Source organism: Stenella coeruleoalba (assembly GCF_951394435.1).
Source record: "Stenella coeruleoalba genome assembly, chromosome: 16".
NCBI classification, from domain to species: Eukaryota; Metazoa; Chordata; class Mammalia; order Artiodactyla; family Delphinidae; genus Stenella; species Stenella coeruleoalba.
In genome coordinates this window covers 5375475-5394708 of record NC_137162.1, presented here as the reverse complement: position 1 = coordinate 5394708, position 19234 = coordinate 5375475, and the positions used below count along the sequence as shown (strand labels likewise).

General features: G+C 48.4%; 1 protein-coding gene across 2 annotated transcripts in view; it reads left to right on the top strand.

Annotated features, from left to right (window-relative positions):
* The window catches only part of DOCK1 (dedicator of cytokinesis 1), a 527155-nt gene that overhangs the window by 166798 nt on the left and 341123 nt on the right, over nucleotides 1–19234 (top strand). For both annotated transcript variants that reach the window (XM_079899863.1, XM_079899862.1), the window contains exons 24-25: nucleotides 10108–10178; nucleotides 12797–12903. In XM_079899863.1, the coding sequence (XP_079755989.1) occupies nucleotides 10108–10178; nucleotides 12797–12903 (178 nt within the window). The remainder of the gene's footprint in view (nucleotides 1–10107; nucleotides 10179–12796; nucleotides 12904–19234) is intronic.

Here is a 19234-nt window from a genome sequence, read left to right as displayed (position 1 = left end):
AATTTCGGATGACTCGTTGTCTATTCATGTATTCCACAGATGCAGGTACATCAAGTTGATGGAGCTTTACCGCTGCTTGTGAGGCTGCTGGGAGAGATTTCCCTTTCTCTTCTTTTTTCTCACAGCTCCCAGGGGGCTCAGCTTTGGGTTTGGACCCGCCTGTGCGTGTAGGTCGCCGGAGGGCGTCTGTTCTTCGCTCAGACAGGACGGGGTTAAAGGAGCCGCTGATTCGGAGGCTCTGGCTCACTCAGGCCGGGGGGGGAGGGAGGGGCACGGAGTGCGGGGCGGGCCTGCGGCGGCAGAGGCCGGCGTGACGTTGCAGTAGCCTGAGGCCTTCTTCCGGGGGAGTTGACCCTAGATCCCGGGACCCTGGCAGTGGCGGGCTGCACAGGCTCCCCGGAAGGGGGGTGTGGACAGTGACCTGTGCTCGCACACAGGCTTCTTGGTGGCGGTAGCAGCAGCCTTAGCGGCTCCTGCCCGTCTCTGGGGTCCGCACCGCGGCTCCTGCCCGTCTCTGGAGATCCTTTAAGCGGCGCTCTGAATCCCCTCTCCTCGCGCATCAGGAAACAAAGAGGCAAGAAAACTTCTCCGCACTCCCTCCCGGCCAGCCATGGCGCACTAACTCCCTGCAGGCTGTGTTCACGCCGCCAACCCCAGTCCTCTCCCCGAGCTCAGACCGGAGCCCGAGCCTCAGCTCGCAGCCCCGCCCGCCCCGGCGGGGGAGCAGACAAGCCTTTCGGGCTGGTGAGTGCTGGTCGCCACTGATCCTCTGTGCGGGAATCTCTCCGCTTTGCCCTCCGCACCCCTGTGGCTGTGCTCTCCTCCGCGGCTCCAAAGCTCCCCCACTCCGCCACCCGCAGTCTCGGCCCGTGAAGGGGCTTCCAGTGTGTAGAAACCTTTCCTCTTTTACGGCTCCCTCCCACTGGTGCAGGGCCCGTCCCTATCCCTTTTTCTGTGTTTTTTCTTTTTTTTTCCCCTACCCAGGTACGTGGGGACTTTCTTGCCTTTTGGGAGGTCTGAGGTCTTCTGCCAGCATTCAGTATGTGTTCTGTAGGAGTTGTTCCACGTGTAGATGTATTTGTGATGTGTCTGTGGGGAGGAAGGTGATCTCCGCGTCCTACCCTTCCGCCATCTTGAAGCTCCTGTCGACCACATCTTTATTCATTCATCTGTTGATGGACATTTGCGTTGCTTCCACCTCTTGGCAGTTGTTTATAATGCTGCAGTGCATAGGAGTGTGTAAATGTATCTTCTGTATCCTGCTTCCATTTCTTTTGAGTAAATACCCAGAAGTGGGATTGCTGGGTCATATGGTCGCTTTATTTTTAATGTTTTGAGGAGCCTCCATACTGTTTTCCTCAGTGGCTGTACCATTAACATTCCCATCAACAGTGCACAGAGGTTTCAGTGTCTTTGCCCACACCCGCTATTTTCTGTTGTTCTGTGTGTTTTTTAAAAAATAAATTTATTTATTTATTAATTTATTAATTTTCTGGCTGCGTTGGGTCTTCGCTCCCGTGTGAGGGCTTTCTCTAGTTGCGGCGAGCGGGGGCTACTCTTCGTTGCGGTGTGTGGGCTTCTCATTGCGGTGGCTTCTCTTGTTGTGGAGCACGGGCTCTAGGCTCGCGGGCTCTAGAGCACAGGCTCGGTAGTTGTGGCACACGGGCTTAGTTGCTCCACGGCATTTGGGATCTTCCCAGACCGGGGCTCGAACTTGTGTCCCCTGCATTGGCAGGTGAATTCTTAACCACTGTGCCACCAGAGAAGTCCTCGCTGAAGAATCTTAATCTTAGTGTACTGTTTGTACTTTTCTCACTACCTTTTTCCTTTGGATTTTGTGATAGTTATACATAAAACTACTCAGAGGAGTGATTTCCTCCAGCTGCTCACTTGTCACTCGGGATTGAATGAACCACAACGTTGGCCGTAGAGATGGGGAATGTTATGTTAAAGACCAGAATCTGCTTCAAGGGAGCTTGGTATAAAGAGGAGAGGTAATTTTAGATTTAAGATACAGAAGATGTAGGTAGTCTTGATTGAATAGGGTGTAAGGAGCAGAAGCAGTCACTGTCATTATCTTTCTTTTGTTCTGGATTCTTCTGTGTCTAAGAACAGTGTGGCTCATCCTTGAATCTCTCCAAAGTGCCGTGTGTTTCCATTTTAACTGCATGAAACCTTCGTGTCCTGCCATCTGCTCCATTTCATTTGTGCCCTATGAAATACACAAGCTCTGGTCCAGGGGCACCTATTGGCTGAACTGTTCTTGCTACATGTTCCTGTATTAGGATGCTTTCCTGTATCAGGATGCTCTGGTTCTTCTGAGCCAAGTCTGAAAGGAGAATTTGTGGACCATATATATTTTAGCTCAAAACCTCCAAATGGAATCATTTTAATATGTGTTTTCTGGAGAAATATGTAATTAATAATTGCTTCATACATTATTCAAGAAAAACTTATTTTGTATCACAGATAGCTCTTGTAATCTTATATAAAGATATGCTAATGGATTTAATTAAACTAATTATGCTGAAAAATGTAGCCTGAACTTTACCCTAAAATAGTGTCTATTAATCATCATCAGTAGTAATATTTTTATCCAGAGAGATACTTACAGCATTAAATCGATACTGGATGGAAAGTGCATGTTTTGTTTTGTTTTACAGTTTGGATTAAGTTGGCATTCTCATGAGATGCATGACAATTAAATTTGCTTAGGGAAGAGTATAAAATTTATTTAATTTCTTTAACCTGAACTGTTTGAGCAATTAGAAAACTTTTGGAATTTTCTGCCATTTCATAATTCTTTTATGCATTTCATTTCTTTCTCTCTAGAATTTTGGTTTCAATGTGTATTTGTCCATTTGATTCAGTTCTGACCATACTTTCCTTCCTCAGAGTTGTGATACCATGAGTTTTTTGTTTTAACCTTTAAATCATACTTCATTATTGCCCTCTTCAGAGATGTTTCTCTCTTTTTAAAAAATGAAGTATAATTAATTTACAATGTTGTGTTAGATTCAAGTGTACAGCAAAGTGATTCAGTTATACACATACACACACATATATATATATTTTTCAGATTCTTTTCCATTATAGGTTATTACAAGATATTGAGTATAGTTCTCTGTTCTATACAGTAGGTCCTTATTGTTTTTTAAAATTAATTAATTAATTTATTCATTTTTGGCTGCATTGGGTCTTTGTTTTTGCACGTGGCCTTCTCTAGTTGCGGCGAGCGGGGGCTACTCTTTGTTGTGGTGCGCGGGCTTCTCACTGCGGTGGCTTCTCTTGTTGCGGAGCTTGGGCTCTAGGTGCGCGGGCTTCAGTAGTTGTGGCTCGTGGGCTGTAGTGCGCAGGCTCAGTAGTTGTGGCGCACGGGCTTAGTCGCTCTGCGGCATGTGAGATCTTCCTGGACCAGGGCTCGAACCCGTGTCCACTGCATTGGCAGGCGGATTCTTAACCACTGCGCCAACAGGGAAGCCCAGTCCTTATTGTTTGCCTTTTTTATATATAGTAGTGTGTACCTGAAAAGCGCACACTCGTAACTTATCCCCCCCCACCTCATCCCCTTTGGCAACTATAAGTTTGTCTATTTCTGTTTTGTGAATAAGTTCTTTTGTATCATTTTTTTAAGATTCCGCATGTAAGTGGTATCATATGATATTTGCCTTTGTCTGTCTGACTGACTTCACTTAGTATGATAATCTCTAGGTCCATCCATGTGGCTGCAAATGGCATTATTTCATTCTGTCTTATGGCTGAGTAAATATCCCATTGTATATATATATATGTATCACGCATCTTCTTTACGCATTCATCTGACGATGGACATTTAGGTTGCTTCCATGTCTTGGCTATTGTAAGTAGTGCTGCTATGAACGTTGGGTGCATGTATCTTTTCAAGTTATATTTTCATCTGGATATGTGCCCAGGAGCGGGGTTGCAGGATCATATGGTAGCTCTATGGATACCATGAGTTCCTGATTGCCTGGATGTTAAGTGATGAACCCAGTATTAAGAGGACCACCCAGCAACTTGCCTGTCTTTTTTTTAATTTTTTTTTTTTGCGGTACGTGGGCCTCCCACTGTTGTGGCCTCTCCCGCCGCGGAGCACAGGCTCTGGACGCGCAGGCCCAGCGGCCATGGCTCACGGGCCCAGCCGCTCCGCGGCATGTGGGATCTTCCCGGATCGGGGCATGAACCCGTGTCCCCTGCATCGGCAGGCGGACTCTCAACCACTGTGCCACCAGGGAAGCCCGCTTGTCTTTTAATATTAGTAGAAATAGCTTTACCACTGGCCCTTGATTTTGTTTCTTGTATCTTTCTGTGGATTGCTGCCTCTCAGTCAGTGCTCAATGGCAGGGAGCCCTATTGTTTTTGGTGGTAGTTTCAGTTGTACCTGAATCCTTCACGTGCCTGAGTGTGTGGGGGACTGAAGTGCGTGTTCTCAGCATGTCAGTGGGTCATTGCACACGTATTTGAGGCCCAAAGGCCTTTAGGGTTGGGCCCGTCCGTCCTCACGTGGGAAAAGCTTTTCCACGTTCAAGGAGAAGTGGCAGCCTGGACTTAAGCTGCCGTTTTGTTAATTCAGGTAAATTTAAAGTCAACTCTGAAAGAATAACTTTCTTAAAAAGCAAACACTGATTTGATAAGTTCAGTTATGACTTAAGACACAGGAGACGGATAAACAAAGCTCAGACGTTGAATTCATTTACGTTCCTCTGCTGTGCTGGTCTCTGTTCCTGGCTAGACCCTGTCCGGTGGGTGTGTTCACACAGGTTATGTGGCCCCGGCTCACAGCCCCGGGAGGGGTGCCGAGGAGCGCCCACTCCAAGCTGAGCCCTGTCTCTGGGGCACATCCCACAGGCCTCACCTCCTGCCCACCTCACTCGCCCAGTGAACCGATGCGTGCCCCCCGCCTGCCCGGAGCCTAGCCAAGGCCTGGGAGGCACCCTGGTGGCTGCTGACCTGCCATGCGGGCATCCTGGCCTCTCCCCTACCATTCGAAAGAGGCTGGCATGTTCTGAGCAAGATTTTGTGTAAATAAATAACTGGTTTACAAAAAGTAATAGAAAACAACGACAGAAAAAGAGACGTCTCCGGTGCCCTCCATTCCTGTTACCCGACTGTCTCTGAGACTTGGCAAATGATTCTACTCACTACTTACCACTTTAATCAGGACTTGATAAATGGAAGTTTTCACTGAATGGGGAGTTTTGCACGTTGAAGAAGGTGTGTGTGTTCACATCTGCACACATCCACACTCTCCTGCCGCCACAACGAGTGGTGAGCACCGTCCGTGGGCAGCAGTGATGGGTTGGGGGTGTCTCGTCGCCTCCACGGCACCCTTCCGTTCTCCCGACTGCCGCTGGAGGCCGCCCCATTCACCGCTACTAACCTCCATCTTTTCCCACTGAGAGGCACCCAGAGGAAAGGCTCCCTTCCTGAGTTCACATGGTAGGTGGCGGAGGTGGCAGCCTGGCCCGGAGCCCGGGTGCTTGTCCGGGGGGGCACCCGCTCCTGGGCGTCATGCCGTCTACCCTCCCTCGTCTGCGTTCGGGCCTTCTGTTTCTGGAGGCGCCTTCTGCAGATGAGGTTCGACCCATCGCTGCCCATCACCGAGCCGGAGCCCGCCTTGTCTGGCCCGTGCCGCACACCTTGAGAAGCTCTCGAAGCAGTAGCCCCTGCCCTTGAAAGAGACCTGAATTCAGTGAAGCAGCCTGACTCCACGGAGGAAACGGGGGCCTTTTCCTGCAAGCACGAGCGGAAACCAGAACACTCAAGTCTCTCGTCCAGTAGCCAGTGTTAGAAATGGGCAAAGCGGGCTGCGCCCTTAACGAGAGTGGGGGATGGCACGCGCTCTCTCAGGAGGCTTGGGCTGCACTGGGGGGACCTCAGGGTTCCCTCGGCCTCTTCTGGCTGCTCATCTTCCTGGAGGGGATACAGCTGGGTCTCTCAGCTGACGAGGCCGATTTCAGTGGGTGCAAAGCAAAGAGGTGCAGAGTCTCTTGAGGTTAAAGAGGTGCTTTTGGGCAAAGCTCTGTGGGTCAGGGAGTCATGGAGGCTCTGCTGTGTCTAGGGTCCTTGGCCGGGCCACAGCCGTGAGACCCTGGTCGGGGGGCTACAGACACACGGCCCAGCGCGGTAATAGTCCTCGATGGCTGACCCGGAATCCGTGTGTCTTGAGGAAAACAGTGGCTAAGGGCTGAGGAGTCACGAGGTTACCTCTGCGTGTTTAGGACCAGGGGCAGGAGTGGGGGGAACAGTGACCCAGGAGGAGGGAACAGCATGGGCACAGCCTCGGAGCTGGCAGAGATGTCCGTAGCATGGGGGAGACGGAAAGAGGCTCCACATTGTTGGAAACGGTCCTGCAGGTGGAGGTGGAGGCCCCTGACTGGGACATGGGGGAGGTGGGGCCCGGGCCTCTGAGGATGCTGGGTGGTCAGGCCTGTATCCCAGGAGCAGGGCATTGCCACCCAAGCATCTCAGTTAGATTTGCATCTTAGGAAAGCTCCTCTGGCTGCGCGTGGGACGTGACCTTGAGGAGGACAGAGCAGAGGCGGGAGGCCCCTTAGGAGGCCGTGCCTTCCTGCCGGAGGGAGACACAAGAGGCGTGGGCCAGGTGGTGGACACTATAGAAATGGAGAAGGCCGTAGAGGCAGGGCGTGTGGAATAGTGAGGATCCACCAGGCTCTGTGACTGGTCAGAAGTGGGCTGTGCCGAAGACGCAGCATCCTGAGCGTGTGACCTGGGGGCTCCCGGGTGCAGCGCCCTGAGCCTGGAGCGCCGGGACGAAGGGTAGGGCCCCCTCTAAGGCAGGGGGAGTTTGCAGCATCTGTGGGGCAGCCACGAGTCCAGTGGCCGTCGGGTGTGTGAGTGTGAAGCTCAGGAGAGAGGTGACCTGGGAGACAGGCATTAGGCCTCTGAAGCTGGCGCTTCCTGAGGGGTATGGAGAGGGGGGAGAAAAGTCTAGAATGGGACTGCAAGGACACCCACCTTTAAGGGAGGGGCAGGGGACAGAGGAAGGTGGTTGCCCTGGCAGTGAGGGCTGTGGACGCTCCGGAAAATGAGGGGTCACAGCAGTGTCACGGGAAGGTCACCTAAGCGAAGGCCTGGAGTCGCTGTGGCCTCGGCAGGAATGGAGACTTGATGGCGGCTGGAGAGGTCTGGGGAGTGCGTTGGTTACTGGACACCGGGGTGAGTGCACAGCTTGGGAGCCGTCTGTGCTGGGCTGGGCGGTGGGGAGCCTGGGGCTCTGGGTGCCTTCAAGGGGAGAGGCTGGCGTGGGCTGGAGTGTGGAGGAAAATGCAGGAGGTGCTCGATCAGACGGTGGGGCAGGGGCCGTGCCCAGCGGGCAGGATCCCCCCACCCCCACCCCGTGGAGGGAGGTGCTCCCTCCGTCTGCCTGGAGGGACAGGCAGAGGCGGGCGTCCGGCTTGTTTTGGCTTGAGTGGTGGGCAGAACTGCCCAGCCTGTTCTGATGGTTTGGGTTTTCCCTGAAGCAGGAGGTGAGCTGAGCGAAAAGGGGGTGGGATCCTGGGCTGGAGGAGAGCGAAGAGAGGCTGAGACGGTCACTGGGGGAGGGCAGAAGGTGGAAAGGAGCCCACGACCGCCGGAGTACGGAGAGAACAGAGCTGGAAATGGGGTGCGGGGGCACGCCCTCGCCTTCGCTTCATTCCGTCTGTCTGTCCTTGTTATGTTATCCAGGACTGACGTGGGCTCGCGGTTGCTCTGTTCTCTGTGACCCTCGTGAACTGTAAAACGCGACGTCCCTGGGATCTGGCTCAGTTCGGCAGAGTTCCCTGTTAAGCAGCATTTGGGGGTCTCCGCGGGTACAGCCCTCCCTCTGTGGGTGTCGCCTGACCTCGGGTCGGGGAGCCTTCAGGAGCCTGGTTAAGGCAGCGCCCGGCGGCCCCCGGGCAGCGAGCAGAGGGTGGGCCACGAAGGCCTGTCTTGTTTGCCGCTGTTTGTCCTTGTAAGATGGTATTTATCACGCTGCTCCAGGCAGATGGTGCTTCGTGGGGTACAGGCTAAAACGCATTATGCTGATGCATCCTCGCCCGCGGGACCCTCACAAACTAGACAAGACACTTTCTGGCCCGAGCAGTCAGCTGTGCAAACGCTTATTATTAAACGTCACAGTAAATATTTTTTTATTTTTTCAAAGCAACTCTAAGGTATTTGAAGCAGAACTTTGGAAGCCAGAATGAAATTATTTCTATTTAAGGTTCTTTTCAAAAGTTGCATCTCGGGCTTCCCTGGTGGCGCAGTGGTTGAGAGTCCGCCTGCCGATGCGGGGGACGCGGGTTCCTGCCCTGGTCTGAGAAGATCCCACATGCCGCGGAGCGGCTGGGCCCGTGAGCCATGGCCGCTGAGCCTGCGCGTCCGGAGCCTGTGCTCTGCAGCGGGAGAGGCCACAGCAGTGAGAGACTCTCGTACCGCTTAAAAAAAAAAAAAAAAAGTTGCATCTCAAAGCAGAGAGTTGGAATTCCTTGATCTGGCCGGCATTGAAGGACAGGGTTAACACCTGGGGAAAAACACCACTAATTCTGTAGTGCAGATTTAGAGGTAAACTTGGCTTACCTGTCCTTGATCATCTTGACTGTGGCGCGTTAAGGCACGAGGGGCTTGGAGGTGGACTGGCTCCAAATACTGGCCAAACAGCTTCACTTCGCTTGTGCCTTTACTTGCTTTGTGGTTATTTTCTCCCCGTGTGTGGCTTGTCTTTGTTGTCTCAGCAGAAGTTCTTTTGAAGAGCAGGAATTCTTCATTTTGATGATGTACAATGGATCCAGTTTTTTTCTTTTACAGATTTTGCTTTTGGTATCATATGAAAGAAATCTTTGCTTAGCCCGAAGTCACAAGTATCTTCTTCTAGACGTTTTATAGTTTTAAGAATATAAGATCTATGATCTATTTAAAGTGAATTTTTATATAGGATGTGAGGTGTGGAAGGAATTTTATTTGGTGCTGACCGAGGGGGCACCTTTGTCCCTTCTTGCAAATTGGTTGACCATATATATTCAGGGTAATCCGTTTAAGGTGGGTTTCTGCCTACTTGCTTTTGGAAAACAATGCTAACAGCTGTTTAGGTAATAGGTGTGGCATTTTCCAGTGTTCAAAGTGTTATCCAGTTCTCTTTTCAATTAGATTTTGAGCTTTATTACAGCCCCTGGAGGTATTTGACATGAGTATTATTTCCTGCATTTCATTCAGGAAGGGGGAGCCCCCCCTGGTAGCAGGAGTCACTTAGAGTCAGAGGCGGGGGGGGGGGGGGGTCCCAGCCAGGGTCAGAAGATTTAAAACCCAGGACCTTTTCCCAATCGCATATAGATGAGGGTGGGCTGAGGCCCTGGCTTCCCACCAAACTGAATTTTAATTCTAGCTCAGTTCAGTGCTACCTGTGTGATCAGGGGCAAAGTAATTAACATCCCCATTGTCAGTTTCCTTGCCTTCCTGCACAGCTAACTCCCTGTAGGAGGTCTGTTGGAATTAAAGATAAAATATACACTGGTGTAGCACAGGGGCAGAGCATGTATTAGGATCTATCATTATTACCATCACTCTTATTTTCTGCAAGTGTGGGTTTTCTAGAAGATACAGAATGTGAATATAGGAGATAAAGTTACCAAAGAAGAAAGTGATTCCAAGTTCAGGGACCTAGATATACAGGCAGTCACTTCTGGAATGGAGCAAAGGCAGTCATTCTCATTGTTGAATGTGGCAGAGCTACAGTGAATTTGTGGGTGGAGGATTCTTCTGGGGGCACAGGTCTTCATTTGCTAGGATTTCCTTTGGGTAAAGGGGAAAATCACATAAAAGCTTAGTACAGTATAGGCGTTCGTGAGCAAGCATCGAATGTTGGCTTCCGCTCATATCACTTCTATTATGTGTCAGGATATCCATGTCGACACATCTCCACTGTTTGTGGATCAGAGGCTGTGTTTTTTCCCCTCAATTTTTGTTGTGTTTAACCATCAGCTTCTCATCAGGAAAGTGATCTTTGTTTTTTTGGTATGTGTGTGGTTTTTCAAAGTAATTACAACTTCCTGTGAAAATTTGCCAACTGCCTCAGGCTCAACGTTCTTCTTTGTTCTTGGTTTGCAGGGTGCAGCGCTGAAGTACTTGCCAACCATTGTCAACGATGTGAAATTGGTATTTGATCCCAAAGAGCTCAGGTAAGGAAGCACCCAAGGCGAAGGCTTCCCGTGTGCCACGCTTGGCCTCCTTTTGAGGGCGTTGGTTCACGGGATGCTTGGGTTGTCTCATGTCCACGTAGTTCAGTGCCCTGACTCTTTCTGGAACATGTTCTAGTGATGGTGTCTGTGACACTTTGCTCATTATGTCTTTATGTGGAAAAGGTGTCTTCTATCAACAGTCACAATATTTTCTTTAGAAGATTATTTATAGCCTCACGCATACATAATACAAATTGGGCATTTTGCATCCTTTAGACTTTAAACTTCCATAAGTGGTTCTTGGGTCTGGGTTTCAGCACCTAAACGTGTTGACTCGGGAGCTTTAATATTGGTGTCTCACCTCCTCTACCTCATTACCATACAGCTTCTTTCTGGGGGCTCCTGCCCAAGGGCTGTGAGCCTCAGACAGGAGCCGCAAGTTGTCAGCTCAGGTTATAGTAAAATGAAAACCAAACCAAAACAAACTCTGGGCAAGCTGGACACTGGCTTTCAGGTGGAGGAGTCGGGCTGGGGACCGAATCCTTCCTTTCACCTTCCGATTTTGCCACCGTCCCCATCCAAGCTCGGTCTCAGTTGTTTACTGTGCAGATGTCACTGCATTTGGGAAAGAGGTGTCACGAGCAAGTGGGTGCACAGCCTCTGTGACCCCAGACATCCGCAGCACAACCCTCGTCTGCTCCTTGTTTGGGTTTTGATTTAACGTTTGACACAATAAACTTACCTGCAGGTGGTGGCATCTCTTGACCAGCCAGAAAAGTCCACCTAAATATTAGTAAAGGGTCACCTGTCCGTCGGGTGGTTAAGCGGAATGAAAAACGGTCACCCTTCTGTACTTTATGTCCACCATAGGTCACTCATGCCCTGGAAGTGAAGGGTGAGGGGCTTTTGGGAAGCTGCTCTCCCCACGAATCATCACGTGTCTGATGTGCCTGAGGATTTAGTGTCCTGCGTGGACACATTTATTTTTGCTCCCAGGCACTGGCAATACTGGTTATAGTTCAGCAGGTTCTAAATGAGAAAAGGAGGCACAGATGGGCCCACGGGCAACAGGTCTGCCCTCCCGGGTCTCCGTGTGCTCTGTGCCTGCAGCCCGGCTCTCAGGCAGTGGTCCAGACAATGGTGATATCCGCAGCCCCTGGGAATTTGCTGCATCTTGGGTTCCTTCCCAGATCTTCTGAATTAGGAATTGGGGGCGGGGCCCAGCTCTTCGGTTTTAATGATGCCTCCAGACACTTTCAATGAATGCTGCTGTTTGAGAACCTCAGGTCTGGAGAAACAGAGGACGAGGGGGGAGCTGCAGTTAGGTGGGCCATGGCCATACTCTGGGCCTGTCCTCCTGGGGCATGGGGACCAGGCCTTTGCTCACTAGAGGGGTGACGTCCATGTTCACAACGGGCGCTTGTGCCTTGTGCTTGGAGATCCGGGGAAGACTCCCTTCCCCAGGACCGGTCCCATCTGCTCTTGGGCCCTTGACTCTGCGGGCGTGGGTTCCTCTTCAACACCTTACCTACTGATTTTTTTAAAAAATGACATTGAAAATCATGGATGTATTTTTCCCTGTTTAGAAAATTGAGTCATGTTTTGATGAAACAGAAGAGATCACAGAGGAGAATAACTCAAAGTTAATTCCACGAGGATCTGGATCTTCCTAGTTATCTTCCGTGTGGCAGCGTGTGTGCACACACACTAACACACACGTGCATACACCCCTAAGAGAATTCAGCATTACAGTTTCTATTTTACAGTCGACCCCTGTGCTGAAGACATCTTATTTTCCCACATCAGGAAGGAGACTTCTACCCCATCACCATAATCTATTGTTAGAACAGTTCTGTCACCCCAGTAGGATTCCTCGTGCCCAGTCAGAGTCATTGCCCACTCCCCCCCCAGCTCTAGGCAACTACTGACCTACTTACTGTGTGCATAGATTTACCTTTTCTGGGCATCTCCTATAAATGGAATCGTATAATATACGTGACCTTTTGTGACTAGCTTCTTTTCACTTAGCGTAACGTTTTCAAGGTCTGTTAGTGTCAGGATTTCATTCCCTTTTATGGGTGGTTTGTGTGGATCTGCTGCATTATGTTTATCCATTCATCAGCTGATGGACGTCTGGGTTTCTCCACTTGTCAAGTGTTATGAATAACGTTGCTATGATTCATATACAGGGTCTTGTGTGGATAAATATTTTCATTTCTTTTGGGTATATACCTAGAAGTTGAAATGCTGGGTCGTATGGTATCTATGTTTAACATTTTCGGGAACTGCCAAGCATTATTCCAAAGTGGCTGCCCCGTCTTGCATTCCCACCAGCATGGTATGAGGGTACCAGTTTCTTCACATCCTAGTCAACACTTGTTACTGGCTCTCTTTCGGATTATAGCCATTTTAGTGGGTGTGAAGTGAAAAATAACATTCTAAAGCATCATTCTTTTGGAAGAGATTTCGGCCCGTATTGTACAGTGGGCCTATTCCAACATTCTGGTGGCATCTAATGACCGTTCACTGAACTTGCGTCTCGGTACTGTCTTGTATCCCACTGGGTCATTTTGCAGTATTTCCAGCGTCTCTTTTCACTTGTGTTTTTCCTTTTATAGCAAAATGTTTACTGATTTCATCCTAAATGTTCCTGTGGGTTTGCTGACCATTCAGAAGCTATATTGCTTGATTGAAATAATTCACAGTGACCTCTTCACACAGCATGGTGAGTGAAACCCTGAGAATCCTTAAATTGTCACATTTGTCATTGTCTGTAGACCTCGCCCCGTCTGAATTCTCTCTTCTTTGTCGAAAGGAGTGGGGAGGGGCTTCCCTGGTGGCGCAGTGGTTGAGAGTCCACCTGCCGATGCAGGGGACACGGGTTCGTGCCCCGGTCCGGGAGGATCCCACATGCCGCGGAGCGGCTGGGCTCATGAGCCATGGCCGCTGAGCCTGTGCGTCCGGAGTCTGTGCTCCGTGATGGGAGAGGCTGCGGCAGTGGGAGGCCCGCGTACCAAAAAAAAAAAAAAAAAAAAAAAAAAGAAAAGAAAGGAGTGGGGAGATTGCAGCCAATTAAAACAGCTCCATTACAAGACAGGAAGATTTAGCCCTTACCAGAGAATGGTAATTGGCATATACTGTAGGTAATAGATCATTGAAGAATGAAGGCACAAACCTTGCAGTTCGGAATTTAGGTGTAACACCAGAGCCCTAGGGTAATCAGCATACATTGTAGCCTGTAAGATGTGCGATTATCTGTCCTGGGGAGGCAATCACTGTCCTCCATTGAGATGATTGCAACAAAAAATTTCAAATTTTCTTTAAATGTAGAAGTCATGGTTATGTCTTAGCCTGAACTTTGCATTCTGTGACAGGGTTTCTTCAAACCCTGCTCAAAGGAAAAAGAATTTCAATGATTCCTCAACTCATTTATCCCAAGGAACACCTCACATTTCCACACGTAATCTCCCTACCCTTTTAATTAATCACTTTCTTTCTGTTTGGACAGATTGGATTAATATTTTACACTTGTCAAGAAGTTTTATTGAAAGCTTAAGACCTTTGCATAATTCCACAACCTTCCTCACTTACTGGAGACAAATGTGAAGACTGTTGAGTGACATTCTGATGGAGAGGCATACATTTATTCTATTCCATTTGTGTCTGGACGTTTGGCTGTTTTGTTCATTTTCTTTTGTCCTCACGTGTGGTGTTGTTTCAGGGCTGGAGCAGCTCAGTCCTGAGATGTCCCGGTTGAGAACTCAGTGTGTGTCTGGATTAGTCCTTTGTACCATCTAGACTACTGGACCCTATGTTTTTAATCTTATTTCTTGATTTAACTTTATACAATTCACTGGAGTCTGCACTTACAGCTAAGGCTTATGTCAAGAGGAAATGTTAAGACTTCATTTGGGTGGGAGTGTTCTTCTGGAGAAAACACATCAAACCAAGAAGGGAGTAGCTTTTTGCAGCCCTTCCAAACAGACATCTCTTTCTCACTTGCATAAAAGAAAGTCAGCTGTGTCGCCGTTATTTGGGACTCAAAGCCCATGAATCGCCTTAAGCCAGTAATCCCAGCTGTCAGTATTTCAGGCTCTTCTTGGAAGGCTGGATATTGAATTGCTTATTCTTCAGGTGTCTTCTAAAGCTTGAGACTTTGTGAGACTCCAGGGAGGCATGAGGCGATAGGTGGAGATGCTGCTTCGTTGTTTCTTTCCATATTGACTAAACTTTATACCACAGTAGGTGAAGTCCCCTGAAAGTTTTATACCTGGGTCTTATTAGGTAGCTTACTAATATCTCTCCTTCCAACCATCCAACCCCAAGACACGCAAAAACACACACCACCACGACCACCACCCTCACCATCACCATCGCTGCCACCACCAGTGCCTTCAACTGAGCTAACAGTTATCAAAAAAATAACAGTTATCACGGATTGACTGTGCTTGGCTTTTATTGAGTGTTGGTACAGGGATGACCTTCTTGAGGACATATTACGTACATTTCAAAATTTCTGTTGCAAAACTTTGTTCCACGTCCTTTGCATAAGGACCTAAGGCTTAAATGGTTCAACCAAAAATCTTTAAAATAGATCTTCTTAAGGAGTGTATTTCAAGGAAATGTTTTCTTCTATGGACACTTTATTTCTTTAGCTAGTAGATAGCTTGAAGGCAAACTTAGTATTTATTTTTGCAAATTATATCAGCCGTTGTATTTGGCAGTTGTGATTCTCTTTACTGTGCTCCATTTCTATTTTCACTCCTGTTCTGTAAGTCTTTTATCATAGACTGCCTTAAGTCTTGTTTTGGAAATAATGCAGCGTGCAAATAAATATTTAGCTTTGTTTGACGGGGTCTTGTCAGGATGTGTAACATTTTGGAATTATTAACTTAGTATCTTTCTAGATACTGCAAAGGTAGGAATTTAATCTTAATAGTCAGTTGCACCCAACGTAGTAAAGGAGATTGTAGGAAATATATGAGTCCACAATTATCACGGGCAAAGTGAGCCAAAATTAGCCTGAAGCTTCATGTCTTACAAGCAGTTCTAGAATTGTCCAATCAGTCGACATTGTCTAAGCCATAATCTTCAGTGCAAATGTACTTCCGGACGCTCACTGGCTGCATGGAAGCATTTCAGGATGCGTTGTCCAATGTGAAAATGGCCGCGCTTACAGGCTTGAGTTTTAAGAATGTTTCTGGGTGAAGACAGCAAGGACAGCCCAGATTTTTCTCATCTTTAGGCTCCCTGCTTCTTCAAAGTTACCCAGAGCCATCTTACCTCCTTGTCAGGAAAGGTTTATCACTGGAAATCATCCAGTTGGTCTGTTCTTACGAAGATGTCATTACTTGTGCAAAATATTCTGTGCCACATTTGGTATCAATATTTAAAGCCAAACCATTTTCTGGTGAGATATGATGGCTGTGATTTTCTTGCCTCGTTCCATTTCTTGTTAATTTGTAAAAAAATGCAGTTGTCCGTGTCCTCTTTCCTGATCCGAGTGGAATCAGTCAAGCTAACTCCCTTCGTGTCTAGATTTCTGGAATATCCACGTGGAATCAGTCAAACTAACTCCCTTCGTGTCTAGATTTTTGGAACGTGCTGTAACTAGGTTTAGCTGCACAAGCTACTGGGTGTGCCAGACCGTCGTCAGTGTTCTCTGGGGGATGTGGCCAGAGCGCATCCCTGTCTGGCTCCTCCGGTTCCTCTGTTGGGCTCCAGGGCACGTCTTTGCTCATCAGCATGTGTGTTGCTTCACTCATAGAAGAGACTCACTTTGTTGCTTTGCTCTGAAATGTTTCTTTCTATCTCCCTCCAATATCAAAATTATTGCGTCGTTTTGAGAGTCTTACTTTGATGGAAGTGGGAAGCTGATCTGGGTGCATTGAGGCTGGCAGTGAATTCTGAAGCTGCCATTGCTCCTCTGCAGGAAAGCCTTCCTGTGGCAGGTTTGGGTCCCAGCAGGTCAAGGCTTCCAGGGCCCTGGTTGGCTCAGCCTGGCTCCTCTTCTGTCCTCTTTAAGGACCAGAAGACTGAGGGTGCATCCCGCTGGGTTTGTTAGGCTACAACAGGAGATGCGTCTTTTGGCAAATCGGGTTGTGTGTGGCTCCAGCTAGTGTGGACACCACAGCTGCTGTCACTGCCGTCTGTTCCCAGCCGTGCCAGCTGTAAGGCTCCTTCTGAATCAGGACCTTGCAACTCCCACTGCCTCTGCAGCCTCCACCCTGGTCCGAAGGAAATGAGAGTTCTTGACAGAGCTGTCCTCCCGCTGCTCATTTCCAGTTGCCATCCTAAGAAGTCGTGCCTCCTTGGCAGAACCTGGAACACAGTTGTAGCTGCAAGGGTGGCTGTGGATTCGAGTTCTGGCTTCTGTACTGGGGAAAGAGAGCTCAAAATGTAGACCCCCCCCCCACCCCGAATTTAAGAAGCCTGTTCAGAAGATGTGTGTGGACCTGGCCCTCCTGCACGTCTGCCACAGTAGATTACTGACCATGCCAGTGGTCCAGCCCCTCGGCAGGTGTCCAGTGACTCAGAGTGCATGGTTGGTTGCCAGTCACATTAGCTTTTTCTCTGAGGACATGTCTCTCTCCCTTTGCTTTGCTTAAAAAATAAAATGAATGACTGGTTTGCATCATTTCTCCTGTAAATGATTTTACTGCCTCATTAATAAAGAACTATGCATGTCGGAAGCCCTTGCTGGGATGAGGGCAGGCAGCTCACGAGAGGATTGCGAGTGTGTGTGGGCTCTGTGATCACATTGCCTGGGTTCAGATCCTGCCTCTGTTACCTGCTAACTCAGTGACCTCGGGTAAGTTACCCTCCAGGCTTCAATTTCTCCAGCTGCCCTTTTCTTCTTGCCTCCGTTACGTATCTTGAAGATTAATACATATGTGGTACTGAGATTTACCCTGAGCGTTTCGTGAACATTCAAGAAATGTTAGCCATGTCTTTTCATTTTTGTTGCGGATTCATTAGAAGAATGGCCGGTGAGACCCTGCCCTCGTGGCGGGGTGCGGGGCTATCATGTCAAATATGGGGCAAAAGAAAATAGACCTGGACCAAGTACTGGAAGGGATTACATAGCGAGCTTCCTCCGAGAGGTGCTCTGATCACCCTGCATAAATAAAATGTCCCCAGACGCACTGCCCCTGGGCTCCTTCTGCCACTCCCCACAGCGTGCAGTCGTTGCCTGGTTTTACTTCTTGGCTTGCTTGTTTTCTCTGGTCCTTCCTTAAAATGAGAGGCCTTGGAGCATGGCCTTCTTGTTCATCTTGCTGTTCCTCCATCGCTGGTGCCTAGAACAGTGCCTGGCTCACAGTGCATATTTATCTCATGTTCAAATGCAGCACTTCTTTCCCCAGGGAGCAGTGCAGAGAAGGAAGCGTGACATGCATATGTAGTTCCCTTGATCTGAGGGAGGAGAGGCCTTGTGTTCACACGGGGAAGCTGGCTGTCTCTCCCCGTCTGGGCTCTGAATGGATGGATCATGGAGCAGGAAGGAGGTGTCTTTGAGGAGGAGTAACAGAAAGAGATAAGTGAGAGAGTTAAGATACAGAGGGTCATCTGTGAGCAGTTTTATAAAATTAAGATTGTCGTCTTCTCTTTTTTTTTTTATATGATTGCATCTACCCAGGAAACCATCTCTGGCCTCCCAGGCAACTGCTTTGGGGTCTCTGGTGTCCCATCCACTGTGCTGAGGTCTGGATGCAGATGATAATTATGATAGTTAAATAGTGTTGAGCTCTTACTGTGTGCCAGGGGCCATGGTAAGCCCTCATCTATCTATCTATCTATGTTAAATTTTTATTGGGGTATAGTTGCTTTACAATGTTACGGGGCTTTTTTTTTTTTTTAAGATTGTCTTCTTTTTGCCTCTGATTTTATTATTCCTCTGTTTTGTGGAAAGATGAAGTGGCAGAGGGGACAGCTCAACTCTACCTCTGGACTCAAGATAGCTCTTTGTTAAAACTACGGAAAAATTTAAACATACAGGAAAATGAGGAGAAGAGTGTAATGAACGCCTAGCTGGGCTTCAGAACCTATCAAGTCATGGTCTTGTTTTTATCTTGATGCTCCTCCCCCGGATATTTTTCTTTACATTTATTTTATTGAAGTATAGTTGCTTTACACGGTTGTGTTAGTTTCTGCTGTACAGCAAAGTGATTCACTTATACATACACATATATGTGTGTGTGTGTATATATATTCTTTTTCATATTCTTTTCCATTATCGTTTATCACAGGATATTGAATATAGTTCCCTGTCCTACACAGTGGGACCTTGTTGCTTATTCATCCTGTATGTCATAGTTTGCATCTGCTAATTCCAAACTCCCAGTCCATTCCTCCCCCTGCCCCAGGTATTTTTTTTTAATTTATTTTATTGAAGTATAGTTGCTTTACACGGTTGTGTTAGTTTCTGCTATACAGCAAAGTGATTCACTTAAACACACACACATATATATTCTTTTTTTTTTTTTTTAAAGAAGATGTTGGGGGTAGGAGTTTATTAATTAATTTATTTTTGCTGTGTTGGGTCTTCATTTCTGTGCGAGGGCTTTCTCTAGTTGTGGCAAGCGGGGGCCAGTCTTCATCACGGTGCACGGGCCTCTCACTATCGCGGCCTCTCTTGTTGCAGAGCACAGGCTCCGAACGCGCAGGCTCAGCGGCCATGGCTCACGGGCCCAGCCGCTCCGCGGCATGTGGGGTCTTCCCAGACCAGGGCTCGAACCCGTGTCCCCTGCATCGGCAGGCGGATTCTCAACTACTGCGCCACCAGGGAAGCCCCTACATTCTTTTTCATATTCTTTTCTATTATGGTTTATCACAGGATTTTGAGTATAGTTCCCTGTCCTACATGGTGGGACTCGTCGTTTATCCATGCTTTATATCATAGCTTGCATCCACTAATCCCAAACTCCCAGTTCATCCCTCCCCCTGCCCCAGATATTTGGAGGCAAATCCCAGCCTTCACAGCATTTCATGAGGTTGTCTTTTCAAATGTAAGTTTGTAGTCAGAGTAACTGGCATTGTTTCAGGAAATGGAGGATGTG